This window comes from Aedes albopictus, chromosome 3 (assembly GCF_035046485.1).
Source record: "Aedes albopictus strain Foshan chromosome 3, AalbF5, whole genome shotgun sequence".
In the NCBI taxonomy this organism is placed as follows: domain Eukaryota; kingdom Metazoa; phylum Arthropoda; class Insecta; order Diptera; family Culicidae; genus Aedes; species Aedes albopictus.
Window position 1 is genome coordinate 114,506,082 of NC_085138.1, and position 24,561 is coordinate 114,530,642.

Consider the following 24,561-nt stretch of genomic DNA (forward strand, 5'->3'; position numbering starts at 1 on the left):
TAATTTAAAGTCCTTCTGTTGTGTATAAACTTGCAATAGATGTTTACCTGCCATTCTGTACGAATAATGGATCTAGTTTTGTGTTTTTTCTCAATGTTACAGGCAAATTAAGAAAAAGGGATCAAGTCTCCCCAGTCCCCAGCAACAATTCTGCAAGATGGCTTGTTTATGACTAACAATTGTTAGTTGGGGAAGGACGCTTATGGCTAATTTCAACATCGCAGACGGGCTCAACAGACGGGATATGATTTCTAGAAAATCTAAAATATGATTTCAAGCAAATGGGTGTGTGTGCAAAAGACGATCGAGGATTTTCTCAACAGGAAATAGCAAGTAAACTAACAACAGCTCTAACTTATAATAAAACAAAATAAAACCACATTTTGCTATCGCTTCTCGATCGCCATCTGACACCCGTTGGAAATGTGCAGCAACAACCCACAGGAGATCCTCAGCTTGTCCATGGTGAGCGACGTCTTCAGACGATACTTTCTCAAGATACTTCCGACCATAATTTTCGACGAAAGGTACGCATAGCGCGTACCGATGCAATTCCTAGGACCAGCACTGAACGGAATGTAGGAATACGGATGCCGCTTGGCAACATTATCCGGCAGGAAGTTGTCCGGATCGAAGTCATCCGCCTTAGGTCCCCATATCCGCGGATCCCGGTGGATTTGGAAGATGCCCATGATGATCGTACAGTTGGCCGGAATGGTGTGCTGGTCTGGAAGTTGATTTAGGAAGCAATTATAATGGAGGAAAAGTGACGTCATCGGTGAGAAACTCTTACCATTCAATTTGATGTCTCCGGTTGTTATCCGTGCCATCAAGGGAACGGCCGGTAGCAATCTCATAGTTTCCTTACACACCATTTCCAGGTACGTGAGGTTTGCAGCGTCCTTGTAGGATATCTGCTGATCTTTATCCGGGCAAATTTCCATCAGTTCTTGGTAGCAACGTTCTTGCACTTCGGGATGTATTGCCAACATCAGTAGAATAGAACAAATGGTCTTGGCCGATGTGTCGTTGCCGGCAAACACCGTCATATCGATGTGCGGATAGACGGCGTCCTTCGACGTTTCCCCTTCCGCGCGCAGGTACTTCACCAGGCACTCGATGAAATTCTCCGGGATTCTTTTGCCCGTTTCTTCGGTTTTGAAGCTCATGTCGTCTTTTGTGTGAAGTTTATCCTCAACACTTACCTGGTCAACTAGTTTGCAAGTAATGGTTTCGTGGTAGATTCGCCGTAGTTCCAACTCTTTCTTGTAGCCCGCTGTCCATTTATAAATAAAGTCCGGATATTTCCAAACTGAGAAAAATCTATTGGCCATGACCTTCATATATGCTTCTTGCAGATCCAGTGATCGTTCGCCATCTAGCGAGTTCTGCATGTTGAAATCGCATCCGAACGCGGTCGCTGTAAGGGTATGAGATCATATTGCCTAGAAATCAGCGTATTTGTCTATGAATTTGCCGTACTAACCATAGATTTGATCCAGTGTGCACTTGGAAATGTCTCGGTAGAAGTTTCGCTCTGGCTTTCCTGCGTACTGCTCGAGTCGCTCAGTCAAGATGGCGCATTTGTTGTTGAAGATGTCGGCAAAAGTAGTGAGGATGGCCGGTCCAAAGGAGGGGTTTAACGCCTTGCGTTGATTTTTCCACAGGTGACCTGTAAATGGACGTTGATTGGACATTGTTTCTCAAAGTTCAATGCTTTCTTTGGTCCTTACCAGGTGCACTGATCAAAGTTTCCGAAACCCGTAGGAATGAGTACTGGATGGACTTATCAAGGCAGTTCTGCGAATGCAGAACGACCTGGAGCTGTTCAGGATCGAAGATGGCAACATGTGGCAGCGGACCCATGTGTATGCATACTGGTGAAGGAAATTCACTGAAGTATTTCAGGGTGCCAGCGATTGCTCCTGGAAAAGAAAACGATAAATGCATTGAAATAGATTATTCTAGAATCTATAACCGTTCACACTACGGTAAAAAAAATATCAAACTTTGGGCGATGAATTTTGAGTTGTTGAATGTCTTGAAAAGCTAACTTTGAACTTTGTTTTCACAAAATTGAACTTATTGAAAACTGTCACTTCCTTACTTGGTGTCGCTGTTAAAAAGTTCAGAGCATGTCCCAAGACTGGCATTCTGCGTGGCCCGGACATTGAAGCCAGCTTGGTGCTCATCTTCTTTCTGCTGTATCGAAAGTAAAAAAGTGCCAAAATAACGCTCGCGCAGATATACGTTAGCATGGTCACCTAGCACACAACACGCATCACTAGTTTCCTGGTTCCAGGAATGCACTGCAATTCAAACCAGTTCGTATCGAACGCGCGACTCAAATGAAAGTGGTGCAATCAATGCAATGGTGGAAAATTTTCATCTTCAGCATAACGAAACTAGTTATTAAACGGACTGGCCGATGTTTTTTTTGTAGTTGCAAGTCTACAGATTTCGCTCTTCATGCCAGAAAGGCATTAAATAAATTATGCGATTTCGTTATCATTAGCATGATGTTGAACGCTTCGTATGATTCTTAAGTGTTAAACATATTTATGCAATTCAGTATCATAATTTACATTTTATATAACTCATTTTGGTATCATATTGGCCAATTTTTCCGAACTGGCTCGTTATGCAACTGAAATGAGTAGCATAATGAAAAATAGTTGTATAATGTTCATAATGCAACTTCTTTGAGTTGCATTACGAACATTATGCAACTCAAATGGGTTGCATTATGAAAAAATCATTGCATAAAATTTTGTATGGATCTCGTCGCAAAACTAGATTTTTTCAGCACTCTTCGTATTTATCCAACTCGGCAAGCCTCGTTGGATAAAAGTACGACTGGTGCTGAAAAACTTTTTGCAACTCGTTACATTAATAACTATTAAATTATTAACACTGCTGTGCCTGAGCCTCATTTTGCATCCAATTTCAAAACTTCAAAAATCTGATTCTCAGCCGTTTCTCAACGGAAGTTAATGAAATTTTGAAAGTTGATCACAAAATCCTTCTAGTTTATGTAACCGGTATCATGGTTCCGGATTTTTCCGCTGTTCCGGATTAATGGCCGGGGGTACTGGGGTAACCTCCTTATCAGATGGAGGTGCAACCTATAATTTGCCTTCGAAAACTAGCTTGCGTCATATCAAACTTCATGATTTTGCAAAACAAGAGTATTGGAGCATGTTTCCAGAAATTTCGGATATACTGGCCACTTCTCCGGATATTCCGGAAACCAAGTACCCCCATACGGCTTTTCGGGCCCGTATGAAGTTGATCACCAATATTAACTTCTTTTCCCGATCAGCCTAGATAGCTGTGTAGTGTCGGTAGCGGTTAGTTCAACTGGCTAAGAATAGCACTACGGACCGCCTGTTCCAGTGGTAGGAATCCACTAATCAGGTGACCCCTAATTCATGGTGTTATGCGGCTTTACGCTTACCGTGCCTAGGATTGAATGGCTAGGGGGGTCTAATAAAAACCTAACCGCAAACGGAGCCTGTGGAGTACCAGGGCACCCTCCACAGTATTTGCCCTTACTGTGCTAACCGGAGCAATAGCGCGGTGGACCTTGTGTTTCTCCGAGACAATCAGCTGCCCTTCTTCAATCTCATACTTGAGGCTGAATAAGGGCGGGATTATGAAGATGTTATTAATTAGTTTAGATTTTCACCTATATGGTTTCGCATTATGCGTTTTACACAGTGTATTCTGTGCATCCTCGCCTTTGGCGCACTCAAATCGATACCGATCTGGCTTTATTGTTGCTGTTCTTTTTTGTGCTGTGATTGTTAAGAGTTTAATCTTGCCTAGTTTGGGTAGTGGCTACGGTTAGGATAGCTCAGATCAATCTTCAGCACAAAAGAACAGCAACGATCAATTTTTGTAGACTTATGCAAAATGGTACAGCCCAAGTGGCGTTAGTCCAAGAACCTTACTTTCGTAAGGGGAATTTCTATTTAGGAAACCTTGTGAATCCGGTGTTTGCTACTTTCAGTAAAAATGAAATGGCAAACTCACGTGTCATGCCTCGAGCATGTGTGCTTGTCAACAACGCAATCGTTGCTACACTCATCTCTGAACTAACTACCAGAGATGTATGTGCTATCACAATAGATGTATCTGTTGGAAACCTCAACAGGAAATACGTTTATTGTTCGGTTTATTTACCGCATGATGAACCATCCCCTACGGATGCTTTCAAACAAGTCATTGCATACTGCACTTCAAAAGGCCTTCCGCTAATTGTTGGTAGTGATGCTAATGCTCACCATATAATCTGGGGCAGCTCAGACATCAATTTGAGAGGCTCCAGTTTGATGGAATACTTGAGTAGTACAGATCTTGGATTACTTAACATAGGCAACCGCCCAACCTTCATGGTATCTGGTAGAGAGGAAGTGTTAGACATAACGCTTTGCTCTAGCAGAATTAGTCATGAGCTGACCAATTGGTGTGTGTCAGATGAAGAATCTTTATCTGACCATCGTTACATCTTGTTTGAACATGTGAATGTTACTTCGCAAACTTTGCGTTTCAGGAATCCCCGGTCAACCAACTGGGATCTCTTTACCGATTTGGTTGCAGCCAAATTTCATGGATACTCACCATCAATTGACACTCCAAGTGATTTAGATGATGCCGTTGATACTACAACGGCCTTCATCATGGAAGCTTTTGAAGAAGCCTGCCCTCTGCGGTCTGTGAAGACCACAAGACGAACCCCTTGGTGGAACTCCGATCTGGCGAAGCTCAGGAAACAATGTAGAAAGAGTTGGAACAGACGACGTTCGGCTGGATCGGAGGCTTTCAGGTCGGCTCGCAAGGCCTACCAGAAAGCTCTTCGGTCTGCTGAACGATCCGGCTGGAAAAACCTTTGTACAAATGTTTCCAGTCTGAGTGAAGCCAGTCGATTGAACAAAATCCTTGCAAAATCTAAGGATTTTCAAGTGAACGAACTTCGTTTGCCAAATGGTGATTTCACTTCCTCTGATGAGGAAGCTTTAGAATGTTTATTCAGTACACACTTCCCCGGATGTGAGGATATTACATCTTCGGATGAACTTGATGTCTTTTCTTGTAGTTATGATTCTTTAGCTTCGGCTCGGAGTATCATAACTTTAGAATCGATTGAATGGGCACTTAATAGTTTTGCTTCTTTCAAATCTCCTGGGGCAGATGGGATTTATCCTATTTTGCTTCAGAAGGGATTTGATCATTTCAAACATGTTTTGAAACAACTACTTGTTTGCAGTTTTGCTACAGGGTATATTCCCAAATCCTGGCGGGATATTACTGTGAAGTTTATTCCGAAAGTGGGTCGCGCGTCGTATGAAGAAGCAAAGAGCTTCAGACCTATCAGTTTGACCTCTTTTCTTCTGAAATGCTTAGAACGCATAGTCGATCATCACATCCGTGATATTCATCTGGCCAATGTGCCTCTTCATGTGAACCAACATGCTTACCAATCTGGAAAGTCCACTGTGACTCTTTTACACAAAGTTGTTTACGATATCGAGAAGGCATTCGCTCAAAAGCAATCTTGCTTGGGTGTTTTCTTAGATATCGAGGGTGCCTTTGACAACGTGCCTTTCGATGCCATATTGGAAGCCGCACGGGGTCATGGTATATCTCCAATGATTTCCAATTGGATTCACCAAATGCTCAAAAACCGACATCTCTTCTCGACATTGTGTCAAGCGGCGATTAGGAAATTGAGTGTCTGTGGATGCCCCCAAGGGGGAGTCTTATCACCACTTTTATGGAATCTCGTAGCAGATACGCTATTGAGGCAACTCAATAATAGCGGTTTTCCTACTTATGGTTTTGCCGACGACTACCTAACATTGTTAGTCGGTATGTGCATCAGCACCCTTTTCGACCTGATGCAAAACGCTCTTCAGGTAGTTGAGGGTTGGTGTCGCCAATATGGCCTTTCGGTAAATCCGAGTAAAACATCTATTGTTCTTTTCACGGAAAAGCGAAACCGTAATGGTGTTCGAACTTTACGTCTCTTTGATTCTGAAATCAATGTGACTGAACAGGTAAAGTACGTTGGAGTCATTCTTGATTCCAAGCTTTCCTGGACACCTCATGTTGAGTTCAGAATCAAGAAAGCTTGTATGGCCTTCGGGCAATGCCGGCGAACCTTTGGTACAACTTGGGGTCTAAAACCCAAGTATATCAAATGGATCTACACAACTGTTGTTCGGCCAATATTGGCCTATGGATGTCTTGTGTGGTGGCAAAAGGGCGAAGTGAGAACGGTCCAATCAAAGTTAGGCCATCTCCAAAGGATGTGCTTAATGGCGATGTCTGGAGCGTTCTCTTCAACTCCCACGGCAGCGCTCGAAATTCTCTTTGACGTTGCCCCACTACACATTCATCTCAAACAAGAAGCACTTTCTTGCACTTACCGCCTATGGGTACTCGGTTTACTAGAGGAAACTCCTGTGAACCGCAGTTCAACACACACCTCGTTGTTTCCACTTTTGGTGAATTGGGACAAAGTTGTCCTTGCTCCAAGTGATCTTACAATTGCTTGTAATTTTCCATATAGGACATTTTCCACGAAATTCCCTTCCCGGGAAGAGTGGACATCTGGTTATCTGGAGAGAAGTATTTCAGACGGCATCGTATGTTACACTGATGGCTCCCTTCTCGAAGGTCGAGCAGGTGCTGGTGTTTATTCTCGTGAGCTAAGGCTGTATCAATCTTATTCACTTGGCAGACACTGCACCGTTTTTCAGGCCGAAATCTTTGCTCTTATGTGCGGAGTGCAATCAGCACTTCAGCAGCACGTAATGGGCAAAGTAATATACTTCTGTTCAGATAGCCAGGCTGCTATTAAAGCACTTGCTTCGGCCAACTCCAGGTCAAAGATAGTTATCGCTTGTCGAACTCAAATTGAGGAGCTGAATTCAGCAAACGCTGTTCACCTTGTATGGGTACCTGGCCATTCTTCCATCGCTGGAAATGAATTGGCTGATGAGTTAGCTCGCACTGGAGCATCACATGACTTCATTGGCCCTGAGCCAGCTATTCCGGTATCCAAGTGTTGGGTGAAGCTTCAGATTGATACCTGGGCTGCCACTCAGCACAAACAATACTGGAATAGTTTGGAGTCATGTCGTCAAACAAAATTGTATTGTACTGAGCCATCTCTAGGGGTGGCAAAGTATCTAACAAATCTGTCAAAGCAGAATTGCAGCATGCTGGTCAAAGCATTGACTGGCCACTGCCGACTCAGTTATCACATGGCGAATATTCAGCAAGCTGATTCATTTGCATGTGATAGCTGTGAATCCGATTATGGAACTTCGTATCATTTAATATGTAACTGTCCAGCTTTTGCGCAATTGCGTTTCCGAGTACTCGGGAAACACTTATTACGTGAAACTGACTTCAGAAACCTGAATCTTCAGGACGTTCTGTTGTTCTTGACCCGCTGTGGTAAAGAGCTATAGGCTCTCTTTACGCTTTATGCATTATTACAGTGCCCTTCTCAGGGCGCTGTTCGAACCCATTGTGGCACGCTTATGCGTTATTACAGTGTCCTTTTCAGGACGCTATGTGAACCCATTGTGGTACGCTTTTGCGAGTATGACGATCCTATTCCCTTACCTGTCCTTTCCCATGTCCTATCCTTTTTCCTTCCCTTCTCCGTCAGGTAAATGATGAATAGGCTCGTGTTCATGGCGATGGCACAAATTTCCCGAATGGAGGAGAACGTGCCTCTAGAGCCGACCTACTGATACCTGATACCTGATACCCCCAGGGAAGTGGCTACTTTCTGACAGGTTCTGAATCCTAGCTGAATCCTAGCTTGCGAGTATTGGACCATGTTTCTAGAGGTTTCGGCTACACTGACCACTTCTCCGAATGTTCCGGACTCAGGTGCCCCCCGGAAAGTGGCCACTTACTGACAGGTTCTGAAACCTAGCTTGCGACATATCAAACTTTATGGTTTTGTAAATCAAGAGTATTGGAGCATGTTTCCAGAAATTTCGGATATACTGGCCACTTCTCCGGATGTGTCGGAAACCTGGGGCCCCCAGGGAGGTGGCCACTTTCTGATCGGTTCTGAAACCTAGCTTGCAACATATCAAACTTTATGGTTTTGTAAATCAAGAGTATTGGAGCATGTTTCCAGAAATTTCGGATATACTGGCCACTTCTCCGGATGTGTCGGAAACCTGGTGCCCCCAGGGAGGTGGCCACTTTCTGATCGGTTCTGAAACCTAGCTTGCAACATATCAAACTTTATGGTTTTGTAAATCAAGAGTATTGGAGCATGTTTCCAGAAATTTCGGATATACTGGCCACTTCTCCGGATGTGTCGGAAACCTGGTGCCCCCAGGGAGGTGGCCACTTTCTGATCGGTTCTGAAACCTAGCTTGCAACATATCAAACTTTATGGTTTTGTAAATCAAGAGTATTGGGCTATGTTTCTAGAGATTTTGGATGTACTGGCCACTTCTCCGGATGTTCCGGAAACCTTGTGCCCCTAGGGAAGTGGCCACTTTCTGATCGGTTCTGAAACCTAGCTTGCGACATATCAATACTCTTGCAAAACAAGAGCATTGGACGGTGTCATCGTTGTTTCAATCAGTCGAGTCAGTTTCCCAGGAATGCCTTTTTCGTCCATGATTCTCCATAGCTCTGCGTGGTCGATACTGTCGTATGCCGCTTTGAAGTCGATGAACAGGTGATGCGTTGGGATCTGGTATTCACGGCATTTCTGGTGGATTTGCCGTACGGTGAAGATCTGGTCCGTTATCGACCGGCCGTCGATGAAGCCGGCTTGGTAACTTCCCACGAACTCCCAGATGATCTGAGATAGCACTTTGTAAGCAGCATTCAAAATAGTGATCGCTCTGAAGTTCTCACATTCCAAATGATCGCCTTTATTGTGAATGTGGCAGATTACCCCTTCCTTCCATTCCTACGGTAGATGTTCGGTTTCTATCTATGACTTCTATGACTATCAGCCGGTGCAGACAGGTGGCCAACTTTTCTGGGCCCATTTTGATGAGTCCAGCTGTGATATTGCTGTGTGCGTTCAAGATGCAAACGGTGCCCAAATGCGCTTCAAACGCGGTAACACATGTTACCAAAGGCAACGTAGCAACCATAGCCAATATCACCGCTAACCTAGGATTCGAAAGCTCCCACTGACATCGGGTTACTTGTTAGAAAATCTTACCGCATTTGGTGCTCCCGCATTTGATATTTGCATTTTGAATGCACACAGCAATACCATCCTTACCAGCTGCTTTGTTGGTTTTGAGCTGATGAATGGCATCCTTAACTTCCCTCAGCGTGGGAGTTGGTTCATTTCCGTCCTCCGTTGCCCTGGCATCGTCGTGTCCTTCGTTGCCGTGGTCTCCCGTGCCTACGTTCTCCACGCCATTCAGGTGCTAATCGAAGTGCTACTTCCACCTTTTGATCACCTCACGCTCGTCCGTCAAGAGGCCTCCGTCCTTATCTCTACACATTACGGCTCGCTGCACGAGGCCGTTGCGGGATTGCTTTGAGCTACTGGTAGAACTTCCGTGTTTCTTGGGAACGGCACAGTAGTTCAATTTCTTTGCACTCCGCTTCTTCCAGGCGGCGCTTTTTCTCCCGAAAGAGGCGGGTCTGCTGTTTCCGCTTCTGTTTGTAACGTACCATGTTCTGTCGGGTCCCTTGCTGCAGCATTACCGTCCACGCTGCGTTCTTCTCCAAAAACGTTCTACGAACCATTTGTTTCGTCGATTCCGTTCCACGTACCCGATGGTGCTCTCGGCTGCGTCGTTGATGGCTGCTTTCACTGTACACCAGCAGTCCTCTAGAGGGGCCTCATCGAGCTCGCCCTCGTATGGCAACGTGGCTTCGAGATACTGCGCGTATGCTGAGGCGACATCCGGTTGTTTTAGTCGCTCTTGATTGTACCGTGGCGGTCGCCGGTACCGTACAATGTTGATGTCTGAGAGTTTCGGGCGCAGTTTGATCATCACCAGATAGTGGTCGGAGCAAGGGGTGGATCACTCTTTGAACATCTGATGTATCAACAAAATTGTTTGCATTCAAATGCATTTAAATGCATTCATTTATTAATTAAGTAAATTGACAATCCATGGCTTGCTACAATGATTGATTCTTGACAGTTGTTAGTTTCGAACAAAAAATGAGTTTCAAACAGTGCTAACTGTCTAGGATATAATTTACGTTTGCTGCCCGAAGATCTGGTGGCTTGGGTCGGAGTCGATGTTGGCGCCACGATAGGTCCTGACGTCGATAATGTCGGTGAAGTGCCGTTCGTAAATCAGAACATGGTCGAATTGAGATTCCGTCACTGATGTGGTGATATCCAGGGGTAACGATAAGGGGGGCTGGAAAAAGATGCTACGTATGGCCATGTTCTTGGAGGTGGCGAAATCGATGAGTCGTAGGTGGGCGCTGAACTTTCCAATTAGAGATGGGTAACTGATTCAGTTTTGAGAGTAAATCGCTTCCGATTCACTCTCAAAAAAGAGTCGACTCTTTTGACCGATGCGACCGAATGCCATTTTTCGATGTTAGCTGACTCCCTTTTTATATATCCAGTTTTCTAGGAAATAAGCTCGCAAGGTATGGCCGTCGATTCAGCTGTCGACGCAGTAAAATGCAGGATACAAATATTTTCGTTCCAGCCACCAAAGACTAAAGAGTCGAATCACTAGCGCGTGCGCGAGCCGGCCATACAATATGGTCGGGGTTCTGCTAAACCGAACCAAAGACCATTTTTTGATAAATTGAGTTTTCTTAACTATTGGATGAAGAAATTGACGATCCTCTTTCCATGTAAAAATCCAATAATTCTGACAGCTCTTCGTGGAGTAAATTCAAAATTTCTGTTTGGCAGAACATACAAAAATTAAAATTTCATCCAACCAGAGTGAACTGTAAACCACTCCATAGAATCAGTGAAATATTTTAGTTTTGGTCCAGATGAAGAACATTTCAAGTTCTCCTCATCGCCGTCAGATTTATAACTTCTAACCGACTCATAGTAACAATCTTTTAGAGAATTGAACACGTTATTACAAATGCGGATGTTGGAGAATCCAATTATATTTCGATGGCGCTGATCGCCATTTTTCCAAATCACATTCAGCCAGACCGTACCAAATCCACTGAATTTTAGAATCAATTTGTTCTCAACAATACAAAAATCAACTGGTTTTAAATACTTGCGTTACGTCGACACACCTCATACTGATAATTTAACACAGGAGCCGTCATTGAACAACAAGGCTGATTAGAATAATAAAGCTTGAAAAAAAAATTAAACACTTGGTTCGCTTTGGCTGATCGAAAAATGGCGTTTTCACGAAAACCATCCTTGAGAAGAATGTTTAGAACTTGATTCTGACTTAACGACTGACATTCAGGTAGGTAAAATGACCTAGAGGTAACGCGCTTGGTTATCACTCAAATGTTCCAAGTTCGAATCTTTTTCGTATTTTTGAAATTTGTTTTGTCTTGGTTCTCTTTGGCAGAACATTTTCATGGTTTTCTTTGACCAGCATAAATTTGAAGTACACAAATTGCTCCACTTTCACATCTGAGGACTTCAGGACATGCACTGACATCATTTGACATAATCACTCTTGCTCTGTGCCTGCACATGCACCGCCTATGAAAAAACATGGGTGGAAAGGGCTGAGCTGGGAGGCCTTCCGCCATCCATATTTCAAACTGTTTTGAGACCTCCGTGCTACCATACCATAGGCGTCCTCTCTGATTCATGTGAAGGATTGTGAGTGGTATCGATTTCAACTTCATAGACGATGAAAAATCGAGATTTTTTCACATTCCAACTGGTTTTCTCTGAAACAAAAAAACACAGTCAGCCACACTGAACTATAAACCATATTCCTATGTTTTTGTTCAGCCAGAGTGAACTGAGTGCGAAGTACTGAGAAATTAAATGTAATTATATCAATGATTTTAAATAATTTACATGTATTCTTCATCTCTGATGGTTACTAAAGGCTTATAAGTTATATGTATGCGGAAAAGTTTCAAATAAGCTTAGCTTTTGTTTATTGGTGAGTGGTTGAACTTTAAGCTTAAATATCTCGGAATAAAGTTTTTGGCGCTTAGTTCGGTTTAGCAGAACCCCGGCCATATATGAATGAAAAATAAACAATTGGCCAAGATTGCCATGTTCTGTGTCTTATCATCACCAAAGTACGCGATCAATCCAACTATTTTCGGCAACTTGTTGTACTCGTAATGAACTTCAGCAAATCGTAACACTTTTGAAAAGAATCATGGTTCACTCACTCGGTTTCGCGAATCGATTCTTTGAGTCGACTCGCGAGTGAGTTACCCATGTCTATTTCCAATCTCCTGATCATGTTGACGTTGTTGGTCTTGCAGCGGTCGTACTCGCGTTCGAGCTGCGCATAAAATGCGTCCTTGTCATCATCAGTGTTTTAGGAGTGTGAGCTGTGCACGTTTATTATGCTGAAGTTGAAGAATCGGCCCTTGATCCTCAATCTGCGCTTACTTTCATGGATCGGCCACCAACCGATTACGCGCCTCTGCATATCACTCATCACGATGAAAGCTGTTCCCAGCTCGCGTGTGTTGCCGCAGCTCTGGTAGATGGCATGATACCTCTAAATAGACGCGCCAACTTGGCCAAATTATTGGGGGGTTGCTGCAGAGCCTGATTTTTCTGATTTTTTGTATAGGAAAATCGAAAAATCCTCAATTATGGGGGGGCAAAACCATGCTTGCCGGTGGTGCACGTGGCATAACAGCACCGTCAGAGGATTTGCAGATGAGTGGCGCAGAGTTCACGCGGGCGCTGAACCGCTGCAGGAGTGGGCTACCAAAGAAAATGCTGGTAGTCGCTGAGCAACTCGAGAAGCTGCTGGCGGAACAACATCAGCAAAGAACTAAAACAGGGACTGCCGAAACTCCGCAAATCGATAGTTCTGGTCAAGAAGGAGTACGACCTTGTGGCCGAGCACGGGCGATGCACGCAAGGAGGAGAGATCCACCCAAACTGACAGCATTTTTTTGCCGGAAGCTCGACAATGGCCCACGACACCAGATGAAGGGAACCCTGTCTGCGAGACGCGGCTTGAAGAGGACAAAATGCGCCTGGCAGAGAAGGTAGACCGTAAGACGATGGACAGTGCAAGTAGCCAGATACTCACGAAGAGAAGGATAAGCCAGCCCACAAGCACAGGAAAGGAGATGGGAGTCCTGGGCGAGGTGTTAGGTACAATGTATGTACATATGTACAAGCTTAAGCAAATTTTTGGAAAATCGGCCGGTAGATATTTAGGTTTATTACCGGAGCGGACCTGGTGTGATGGTTAAAACACTTGACTATCACGCCGAGGACCTTGGATCGATTCCCACTCCCGACAAACTCGCAAAATGTGAGTTTTTCCTTCGGAAGGGAAGTGAAGCGTGGGTCCCGAGATGGGCTAAAAATCTCGTTAATACAGATAAAAAATATACTCTACCCCGGTACTTGTTTTAAAAATATGAAGCTAAAAAAATACTCTTTTATTGAAAAATATTAAGAAAATTTGCTAAAAAACTATCAAAGTTATCCTATTTTACGGTACCTTCATTTGTCAAAGCAGCATCTATTCATAACGTAACGCTAAAATCGACATTGTTTGACTCGCCCTGCGTACCGCTTTTTTATATGAAAATCTTCAAATTTTGGCCGTAACGCTTAGCCATATTCCCCCTCCATCTAAAGCGTTACGTAATTTGTGGGCTGTGCCTAACATGCTTCAGAGATAAGTGGAAGCAGGAGCAATCAAAATTTAGACTGAGAGTGAGCAATAGTGTGGGTCATCGGAATCGTTTTCTCAGATCAAAGCTTTTTGCCTTTCTCGTACACTAAGTGTACTGGAAAGGCTATATGTTCACTCCAAAAATGACTTTTTGATAGAAGGCCCGGAGGGTCGATTCACATATACCAATCAACTCAGCTCGACGAATTGAGGTGATGTCTGTGTGTGTGTATGTATGTGTGTGTGTGTATGTGTGTGTGTGTGAGTATGTGTGTGTACAAAATAAACTCACATCACTTTTTGGCAGTAAACCTCAACCGATTTTCATGACCACCGGCTCATTCGACGCGGAATCTGGTCCCATTGTTTCCTATTGAAAATGGTTCGGATCGATTCAGCCGTTCCGGAGTTATGGCCATTTAGGTGTTCCGGATCGGTACCCCAGGGAGGGGCCAGATATGAAAATGCTACAAAACCATGCATGCGACATATCAGACCGTGGCTTTTTCGATAACCTGACGAACGGTAAGCAGGAAAATACTCTCAGTCCATATCTGAACCAGTAGTATTCCGGAATCGGTTCCGGAAGTCCCGCCGGAGGTGGCCAAATATAAAAGTGAGCCAAATCCATGCATGCGACACATCAAATAGCGGCTTTTTCGATTACCTGATGAACAGTGATCAGGAAAATAGCCTTTGACCCAGAAGAGACTACTGGTAGTGTTCCGGAACCGGTTCCGGGTGCCCCACGGGAAGTGGCCAAATATAAAATTGAACCAAACCCATGCATGCGACACATCAAATCCAGATAACCTGATGAACGGTTAGCAATAAAATGGAATCTGACCATATTTAAGAAAACCAGTAGTATTCTGGAACCGGTTCCGTGTGTCCCGCCGGAAGTGGTCAAATGTAGATGGGAACCAAACCCATGCATGCGACACATTAAATTGCAGCTTTTTCGATAACCTGAAAAACGGTATGCAGGAAAATAGTCTTTAATCACAGCAGAGACTACCGGTTGTGTTCCGGAACCAGCTCCGGATGTCCCGCCGGAAGTGGTCCAATATAAAAGTGAACCAAACCCTTGACCAAACCCATGCATGCAACACATCAAATGGCGGCTTTTATCGATATCCTGGTGAATAGTAAGCAGGAAAATAGCCAGCAGAGACTACCGGTAGTGCTCTAGAACCAGTTCCGGATATCCCGCCGGAAGTGAACCAAATCCATGCATGCAGCACATTAAATCGCGGCTCTTTAGATAACCTGATGAACGGTTAGCAAGAAAATGGTTTCAAACCATATTTGAGACAACCAGTACTATTCCGGAACCGGTTCCGGGTGTCTTGTTGGAAGTGGTCAAATGCATATAAGAGCCAAACCCATGCATGCGACATATCAAACCACGGCTTTTTCGATAACCTGATGAACGGTTTACAAAAAAAATAGTATCAGATCACATTAGAAACTACCGGTAGAACCCGTTTTGTATGTCCCGCCAGAATGACCAAAATGTAAAATGAATGAAATCCATGCATGCACACCAATTTTCGGCTTTTCAGAAAACCTGTTGAACAGTTAGCAAGAGACTACTCTGAGACAATAGGTACAGTCTTGAAACCGGTTCCGGGTATCTCACAGAAAGTGGTAAAAACAGTGAAAATAATCAATGCAAGCGATAAATATGTGTAAGAGAACAAAATCTTGACAAAACTGATGCAGGCTCATCAAATCACATCTTCTCATATTCCTGAGTAAATATACAGTAGAATGGGAGTTCCATGAGACAATTGAAATGCGTCTAAAATTGCTGCGCAAAATTTTGATCCCACTGATTGCTCTTCGCGCTCTGTGATGTGGTTCTAATTTGAATTGGATTCAGTACGAAAAATTTCACTTGCTTCCATTTTTTGGTCAAATTTTTTGAATCTAGTAACCAGTGATAGTAAAATATAGCCTGAAGTGTGCAGGAAAAAGTTTATCGAAGACTGTAAAGCAGGGTATGAAAAACGGATCACACCGAAAAACAAACGCTTTGTCCTAAGCGGTGTATGTTGGTAACAAAGGCGCTCCGCAACAAACGCTCGTCAGGCGATGAGAACAATAAAACAAACATCGCTTGCCGTGCGTGTGCCGATATTCCTGCTTTTCTGCTAAAATTTTCGGCCCACATCATCGAATTCATAAGCATTTGGACGAATTATGACTCTTGCAAACCTCAGAGTTGAGTTTCAATTGTAAAACAATGCGAAAATCACGATGTGAATAGAACGTGATAAATATTCCTACCGTTTTTGTTGTGAACAAACTCGGGAGCGATTTTGTCATTATCTGCTAACGAAAAAACAAAGCGTTGTTGCCGTGCCTTCTTTGTTGCCTATTTTTCGCTTGAGATGGCATATTCTGCGTACACTGCTGTAAAGTGATTTTTGGTTGTGAAATAAATTATATTTAAGCTTGTGATTATCGTCTTGAATGGCGAAGAGAATGTAGGCACGGAGGACCAAGGCAGCGGAGGAAATGACTATGTTGGTGCAGCAGAGGACGGGAACGAACCAACTCCCACGCTGAGGGAAGTTAAGGATGCCATCCACCAGCTCAAAAACAACAAAGCGGCTGGTAAGGACGGTATCGCAGCGGAACTCATCAAGATGGGCCTGGAAAAGTTGACCATCTGTCTGCACCAGTTAGTAGTCAAGATCTGGGAAACCGAACAGCTACCGGAGGAGTGGAAGGAAGGTATAATCTGTCCCATCCACAAGAAAGGCGACAAGTTAATGTGTGAGAACTTTCGAGCGATCACCATTTTGAATGCCGCCTACAAAGTGCTATCCCAGATCATCTTCCGTCGTCTTTCACCTAAAGTAAATGAGTTCGTGGGAAGTTACCAAGCCGGTTTCATCGACGGCCGGTCGACAACGGACCAGATCTTCACCGTACGGCAAATCCTCCAGAAATGCCGTGAATACCAGGTCCCAACGCATCACCTGTTCATCGACTTCAAAGCGGCATATGTACGACAGTATCGACCGCACAGAGCTATGGAAAATTATGGACGAGAACAGCTTTCCCGGGAAGCTGACTAGACTGATAAAAGCAACGATGGACGGTGTGCAGAACAGCGTAAGGATTTCGGGTGAACTATCCAGTTCATTTGAATCTCGACGGGGACTACGACAAGGTGATGGACTTTCCTGCCTACTATTCAACATCGCCCTGGAAGGTGTTATGCGACGAGCCGGGGTACGATCTTCACGAAATCCAGCCAATTTGTATGTTTTGCGGATGACATGGATATTATTGCTAGGACATTTGGAACGGTGGCAGAACAGTACACCCGCCTGAAACGTGAAGCAGCAAAGGTCGGACTGGTGGTGAATGCGGCTAAGACAAAGTACATGCTGGTAGGTGGGACTGAGCGAGACAGGACAAGCCTTGGCAGTAATGTTACGATAGACGGGGATACTTTCGAGGTGGTGGAGGAATTCGTCTACCTCGGTTCCTTGCTAACGGCTGACAATAACGTGAGCCGTGAAATACGAAGGCGCATCATCAGTGGAAGTCGTGCCTATTATGGGCTCCAGAAGAAACTGCGGTCAAAAAAGATTCACCCCCGCACCAAATGTACCATGTACAAGACGTTAATAAGACCGGTGGTTCTCTACGGGCACGAGACGTGGACGATGCTCGAGGAGGACATGCAAGCACTCGGAGTTTTCGAGCGACGGGTGCTAAGGACGATCTTCGGCGGCGTGCAGGAGAACGGTGTGTGGCGGAGAAGGATGAACCACGAGCTCGCTGCACTTTATGGCGAACCCAGCATCCAGAAGGTAGCCAAAGCCGGAAGGATACGGTGGGCAGGGCATGTTGCAAGAATGCCGGACAACAACCCTGCAAAGTTGGTGTTTGCTAACCATCCGGTTGGTACAAGAAGGCGTGGAGCGCAGAGAGCACGATGGGCGGACCAGGTGGAGCGTGATCTGGCGAGTGTTGGGCGTGACCGACGTTGCACAGTGTTCGAAATCGATGATTTTGCGATCAAAATTAAATAACTTTTTTTAGGTTGGTTCTAGAGGTTTGGCGTGTTCTACAAAGTTTTCCTGCATGTTAAAAGGCGTCTTCTGATAAAATGTAATTAATGATTAATCCCCCTAGAAGTGAGATAAATTTTTTATTTTTTCAAAAAAAATTTTTAGAGGTTTGACGTCTTCGGCAAAGTTGTAGCTCATAATAAGAGAGAAAACTTCGTAGAACATGTCAAAGCTGCACCTCTTACGGTTTTCGAGATATGAAGCGTTTTGTGCGAAGTACCCCTAAAACTAGTTTTTTCAGTGTAGCTTTAACATATAAAATCCTACAGTTTTGTGACCTTCTACAAACTTGTTCAGAACGTCAAAATACACATTTCTTCCGAAGATGTCAAATCATTATATCTTAAAACGGAAAAGTTATAGGCAAATTTATCATATTTTGAGGTGTACTTTCACCTTAAGTAACTATTTCCGGCGCAAAATGGCGCAGATGGCTCAGTCGGTAGGTGAAAGATTAGACTTTTTACTATCTCTTGAGGGTGGAAACCCTCGTGGGCAATAGTGGGGAAGGTGTTTTAAATACAAGGCAAAAACTTATTATTTTGCCTGTAATACAGAAAAATAAATAAAAATAATAATAATCAAGATGCCCGCAGTAATTTTTACTGCATTGCGTAATTTCCGGATATATTTTACAACATTTTTGAGCATTGTGCTTATCAAACAGAATATTTTTTGATGATTTTGAATTCATATTGTTAACTATCAGATGGTCAGGTAATTTTTGATAAAGTTACTTTAAAATTAACTGTTTGAAGTTTTTTTTTCGAGGCAATATTCAAGTTACGTAGCGCTAGGAATAGGAGAGAGGAAATATTAAACAGTTCAAGATGTGCATCAAAACACAGAGTAGATTTTTTCATGTATTTATATTTGTTGTTGTTTGACTTTTCAACTTCCGACACAGTATCGGAAAATATCAGGAGAAGCTTTGATTCGCCCGAAAGCAAATTAACAGCTTTTTGGGTAATTCACGAGTTTCACTTTCAACTGGGGAGCAATTGAAATATATATTGCTTTGTTTTCATCAGAAAATCGTCAAAATGTGAATTGAAGAGTGCGAAATTACAACTATCTTAATAGTGTTTTTAAATATTGGAAAATTTATTGATTTTTAGATTTTTATTTTAGATTTTTAGAACTTTATTTCGGTACTTGAAATCAACTTCAAAAAGATTTTTCGATCAACTTTTGACAGCTGGGCAACTGCTTGACAGCTCCGCCCAGTACAAAATGCGACAAGGGGTGATTCAACAAATCGCTCTCATACAAACTTGAAATTGATTTTTAAATAGGGTCCCGGGCACTAAAATTAATGAAAATTTGAATTTCGGCTCAGTTTGGCATGCAGATTCAGAATATGGAAGTGTCTCAACATCGTTAAAGAAGTCAATTAGAATTGCGAAGGTATTGATCAAAACGCATTTACTATTCTAACCATTATAGCCATTCAATTGTATAACTATTGGGTAGATAGTCAATCCTTTGAGCATATGTTGTCATAAGTTTGAAGAAATTCAAATACTTTTATTTAGAACTAGCTTTAGTTATAACTCTCGGATTATAACAATATTTTCTACTGATTTTTCAATTTTTACTGATTAAAACTCACTGTTTTCTGCAAGAACTTTGTAAAGATTCTGCCGGAAGCAACACAGTGCATTAAAAATTACTGCGGGCATCTTAATTATATTTTATATATATATATTTACAGTATTACAGGCAAAATAATACGTTTTTGCCTTGTATTTAAAACATCTTGCCCACTTTTGCCCACGAGGGTTTCCACCCTCAAGAGATAGCATAAAGTCTAATCTTTCACCTACCGACTGAGCCATCTGCGCCATTTTGCGCCGGAAATAGTTTCTTAAGGTGAAAGTACACCTTAAAATATGATAAATTTGCCTATAACTTTTTTGTTTTAGGATATAATGACTGGACATCTTCAGAAGAAATGTGTATTTTGACGTTCTGAACAAGTTTGTAGAAGGTCAGAAAACTGTAGGATTTTATCTGTTAAAGCTACACTGAAAAAACTAGTTTTAGGGGTACTTCGCACAAAACGCTCCATATCTCGAAAACCGTAAGAGGTGGAGCTTTGACATGTTCTACGAAGTTTTTTCTCTTATTATGAGCTACAACTTTGCTGAAGACGTCAAACCTCTAAAAAATTTTTTTGAAAAAATAAATTTTTTATCTCACTTCTAGGGGGATTAATCATTAATTACATTTTATCAGAAGACGGCTTTTAACATGCAGAAAAAGTTTGTAGAACACGCCAAACCTCTAGAACCAACCTAAAAAAAGTTATTTAATTTTGATCGCAAAATCATCGATTTCGAACACTGTGCGTTGGAGAGCTGCAGCTGCAAATCGAGTATTATGGCGGCAAATTGTTGATTCAGTATTATCATGAATTTGATGTTAACTAAATAAATGAAAAAAATGAAATATCGTCTTGGTATTGATGGTATTCCAGTAATAGTAAAGGTGGTCACGCAGTCAACTAAGAGGTCTGATATTTTTCAGCTCTGCCTATACATTGAACATAACACCGGAAATATGTGTCATCAGTAACTCGATGATGGCTTGGATTTTTGCTTTTATAAATAAATTATTCACAGGATTCAGGATGCTTATGTCGACGGAAGGATCATGAGTACATATTCAACGAGAAAGGCACAATCACCACTAGGTGGATTTATCCGGGTTTTTGGTTCCGTTTCGGGTCCTGAGTATCTGTGCAAAATTTGAGCACGATCGATTGCGTCTACATTTTGCGCATTGCAATTGAAATTTGTATGGGAAAACATACTTTTTGCATTTTTGTCATAAGTTGAAAAAGTTTGTCTGAAACTTTTTAACCGATACTATAAAATGATAGCCTAAGGATGTTCTAAAAAACTTTGTTGAAGACCGCAAAGCGATCCGAAGCTTGTGAAAATAGTTATAACCAACGAACCGCATACATGTGTTTATGTTTTAACATGTAAAGGAATAACAATAGCAACAAAATCATGCTGTTTCCCTAAGCAATGCCAACGCTATAACTTTTTTCATAAGCATCAGATCACTTCGCGGTATCCGACAAAGTTTTTCAGGACACCCTAGGCTATGTTTTCACTTTATCGGTTACATGGTTTTAGAAAAATTCGAGCTTGTCATGAGAGAAATGCAAAAAAGTGTGTTTTCCTATGTAAAACCCCATACAAACTTCAAACGCGATGCGCAAAACGTAGACATAACCGATCGTGCTCAAATTTTGCACACTTATTTGGGTCCTGAAATAGGATCAAAAAAGCTTTGATCTGATGGGATACCATTGAAATTTTCATTTTTCCATATAAACGATGGCCCACTCTAGTGAGCAAGGATGGTTGCTCTCTGTATCGCTCTTTTCACCAGTATATATGGCAATGAATATACGTATTTTTAGCGTATTCATTTTCACTGAAAATGATACACATATTTTTTTTATCAATTATAAACTTCACGTCCAACATGCTCTTGCCGGAAAAACAAAATGTTTAACAATATTGTTTCTAACAAAAAATTTTAGCTCAAAAATGAATCCTGAAATCCAGAATTCAAAAATTGCCTTTAAAAATTGCTATTTTACATACACTAAAAGCACGAATCTCGCCATTCGAACAACACACAGAGGTGAGTTAAATTATCATTGCTTGCACACTCGTCATAAATTAATCAGTAAGGTAGTATTTCCAACTCCGTGCCCTTTAAGAAGTCTCCGCCTGGAAGTAATCTAGTTTCACTTTAAACTTTGAGTATTGAAGTCTGTCTCATTCTAGTAGATCTTTAGACCGGTACTCCTCTATGGGCACGAATTAGGAACTATACGTACAGCAGAGGCCACTCAGGGCTTAGTCTGACCGGCAAGATAAGTATAATGTCTTTTGGTTCTTGTACCAATAAAATTAAGACTCAATTGCAGTTAACTTTTGAATGAATAAGCGTCATTTTTAACCACTTCACATTATAGCTCAAACGTCTTCTTCTTATTATTTCTGGCTTATGCTCCCGCTGGGACAGCACTTCCACATGCCTTCTTTATCACTGTTTGTTTCTGCATATCATGTGTCAGGTACGATGATCTGAAGGCCGGCTCCAGAGGCACGTTATCCTCCATTTGGGACATTTGTGCCATACAAAAGATCCTAGATCCTAGATCGAGTAAGATTCCCCACTCAAACATATAACTTCATTTTCTTCATAAAAACTACTGCCTCAAACAGAAGTTCACCAAACTCCCATCACGTCCTTACTTGGTGTCGCTCCGAAGAACTTGTGGGCATGGCCCAACACGGGCAGCCGCCGTGGACCGGACATTGTGTCCAGCTTGGCGTTCATCTTCCTTCGGGTCCACCGAAAGTAGAAAACCGCCATGATGACACTCGCGCAGACATACGTTAACAATGTATCCCACCACCACATGCTTCCCGGGGGCGCTGCTGTATCCTGAAGACGGATGGATGGTTCCCTACGCCTACACCGTACGCGTACACTATCGACGACGGGGACGACGCGAACTGCGAGTTGTTGCTGCGCGGAAAAAATCAAACCCGTTCACATCGGAAGCACGGTCCGAACGAAAGTGGTGCGATAATCAAACCAAAAACAATATTTATTCCGATAACGGTGGATTTTGCATTGTTAATCATATGGTCAGTGCAAGCTGGGCGTCGGAATTTGGATTGCTTCTGCAAATATGGTGCTCTACTGACGATAGGGGTGCTAATGCCGGAACACTCGGTAGCCCTTGCCGCGCCAAGTGTAAAACGGTCGAGCATACTGTTAACAGGTGGAGTCGGATTTTATTGCATGGAAATAAAAAACAAACTAAAGCCAGAGCAATTGGACCGAACGGGTGTATCTTTGTCTGAAAGAACCGTGTTCTTCGGCCGGCCGCTATCTGGTTGATGCACCAGAAATGCTGTTGGCTAATATCAGAGGGGTGTGCATGTGCAATTGCAACGCTATGTTCTAGCCATATTGATTAGTAAAGCTTAACGTGTGGCGATCGTGTGCGGTATCTATGTGGACTGGCAGACGGCATGACTTTCACCTGCTCGAGAGGAGTTTGCTTTATTCATGCATGGTCTAGTTCCTTTACTCTAAAGCAAGAACACGCACTTTGTTTATTTATGCAGAACACATTATGTGGATTGTGGATACGTTATACCTACTTGCATACCTAAAATCATCACTTTCTTATTTCGCCTCAAATAATCGTTCTTTGTGCTTTGCATGTGTTAATTTTTCACATTTTTTACTCGTTTTCATCATTTACTTGTTTTGCAGTGTTTACAAACTTTTAGATAGAGACTGGTCCAATACCAAAAACACATGTATAGCAGGGGTTGTTACTTCAATATAAATTTATATGGAGATGAGCAAGTTTCCACAGTTGGATTAGCGCGTCGACTCTTTGTAGTCACAGGCGTTCTCCCTTTACGTGATATCAAGTATGTTACATCCGTTCTGACAAATGTGACATGAACGATAACACTGGAAAAGTTAACAAGATCGATACATCATTAAAAAGGACTTCGGATCATTGCATTTAATGTGCTTTCCCCAGGTACCTTTAGAGTCGAACCAGACCCTTAGATACATATGCGAAAGAGCTTGAGTGAGTTCCTTACCCAAAAACTGAAGCTCTACCCGAGCAGGAGAAAATAGCTGAAGAATACCTAACTCAGGTATGGAAAACCGAATACCTACAACCTGAATGAGGTATTAAGTAGCCCTGCATAAGAGGTAAAATATCTAAAATAATAACTGGGGTGTATTCTGTGCATAACGCGTGAATAATGACTTCAGGTATTGCAATACCTAAATAATAATCGGCGATTTTTCCATATACATAGTGATTTTTCCATAATTGAATGATACCTCAAGCAGTTCTCAACACCAAACCAATACCTCGTTGAGGTATTTTATCAATACCAACAAAATACCAAAATAAGTTATTTTCAATACCAGGATAATCGACCAATACCTTGTCTTGGTATGATACCTGACTTTGGTATGCTCCAGTTATGTATCAGTTATTCATTCCTGCTCGGGTAGATCTGCTGGATTACGCTTCCTAGAAAAGACAACTAACTCAGATTTTTCCGGGGAGAATTCGATACCCAGCTTTACAGCCCAAGCAGACAAATTGTCCAAAGTATCTTGCAATGGTCCTTGCAGTTCTTCCGCCTCTGGTCCTGTGACGAAACCACGGCGTCGTCCGCAAGCTGTCCTAGCGTGCAATTTTCCACGAGACATTCGTCAATGTCTCTGACGTAAAAGTTGTTAAAGAAGGGGGCTTAAGCATGAGCCCTGGGGGAGACCCATGTAACTAATTCGTGAAGTTGCCGAGGTTCCATGAGAGAAAAACATGTGCTTCTCAGTAAGGGCGTAGCCAGCTTTTCGGTCAGGGAGGGGCAAGCACCCTTAGCAAATTTGTACCTACTAGCTTTAAAAACTACACGCATGCGATGAAATTGAATATACCGTAAAACGGGGTATCTTTGATAATGCGGGTAACTTTGATAGTGCGACAGACATTGTATGGTTTATCTAATAACTATGATTCCTTCAATCAGTTAAGGAAAAGGCAAACGTAGATTAAGTTTATACATATGGAAGTTCAT

At 42.6% G+C, this 24,561-nt stretch overlaps 1 protein-coding gene across 2 annotated transcripts; it reads right to left on the bottom strand.

Annotated features, from left to right (window-relative positions):
- Nucleotides 1–343: 343 nt before the first annotated feature.
- On the bottom strand, nucleotides 344–22,976 carry LOC109409608 (cytochrome P450 4C1-like). Of its 2 annotated transcripts, none has more exons than XM_062856929.1 (5): nucleotides 22,186–22,976; nucleotides 1,734–1,925; nucleotides 1,487–1,672; nucleotides 794–1,420; nucleotides 344–727 (listed from the first exon to the last, which is right to left on the bottom strand). In XM_062856929.1, exons 1-5 carry the CDS (start codon nucleotides 22,352–22,354, stop codon nucleotides 387–389), a joined length of 1,515 nt encoding a protein of 504 aa, XP_062712913.1. In that variant the 5' UTR covers nucleotides 22,355–22,976; the 3' UTR covers nucleotides 344–386. The 2 variants fall into 2 exon arrangements, with proteins under 2 accessions (XP_062712913.1, XP_062712914.1); XM_062856930.1 differs by lacking the exon at nucleotides 22,186–22,976 and adding an exon at nucleotides 2,108–2,414.
- Between the last annotated feature and the right edge of the window lie 1,585 nt (nucleotides 22,977–24,561).

Excerpts from the sequence above, each read along its gene's own strand:
- LOC109409608 (XM_062856929.1), bottom strand. The coding sequence starts at position 22,354 with ATGTGGTGGTGGGATACATTGTTAACGTATGTCTGCGCGAGTGTCATC. Across the intron at positions 1,421-1,486 it reads CACACTGGATCAAATCTATG|CGACCGCGTTCGGATGCGAT; the intron begins GTTAGTACGGCA and ends ATACCCTTACAG. Across the intron at positions 728-793 it reads CGGAGACATCAAATTGAATG|ACCAGCACACCATTCCGGCC; the intron begins GTAAGAGTTTCT and ends ATCAACTTCCAG.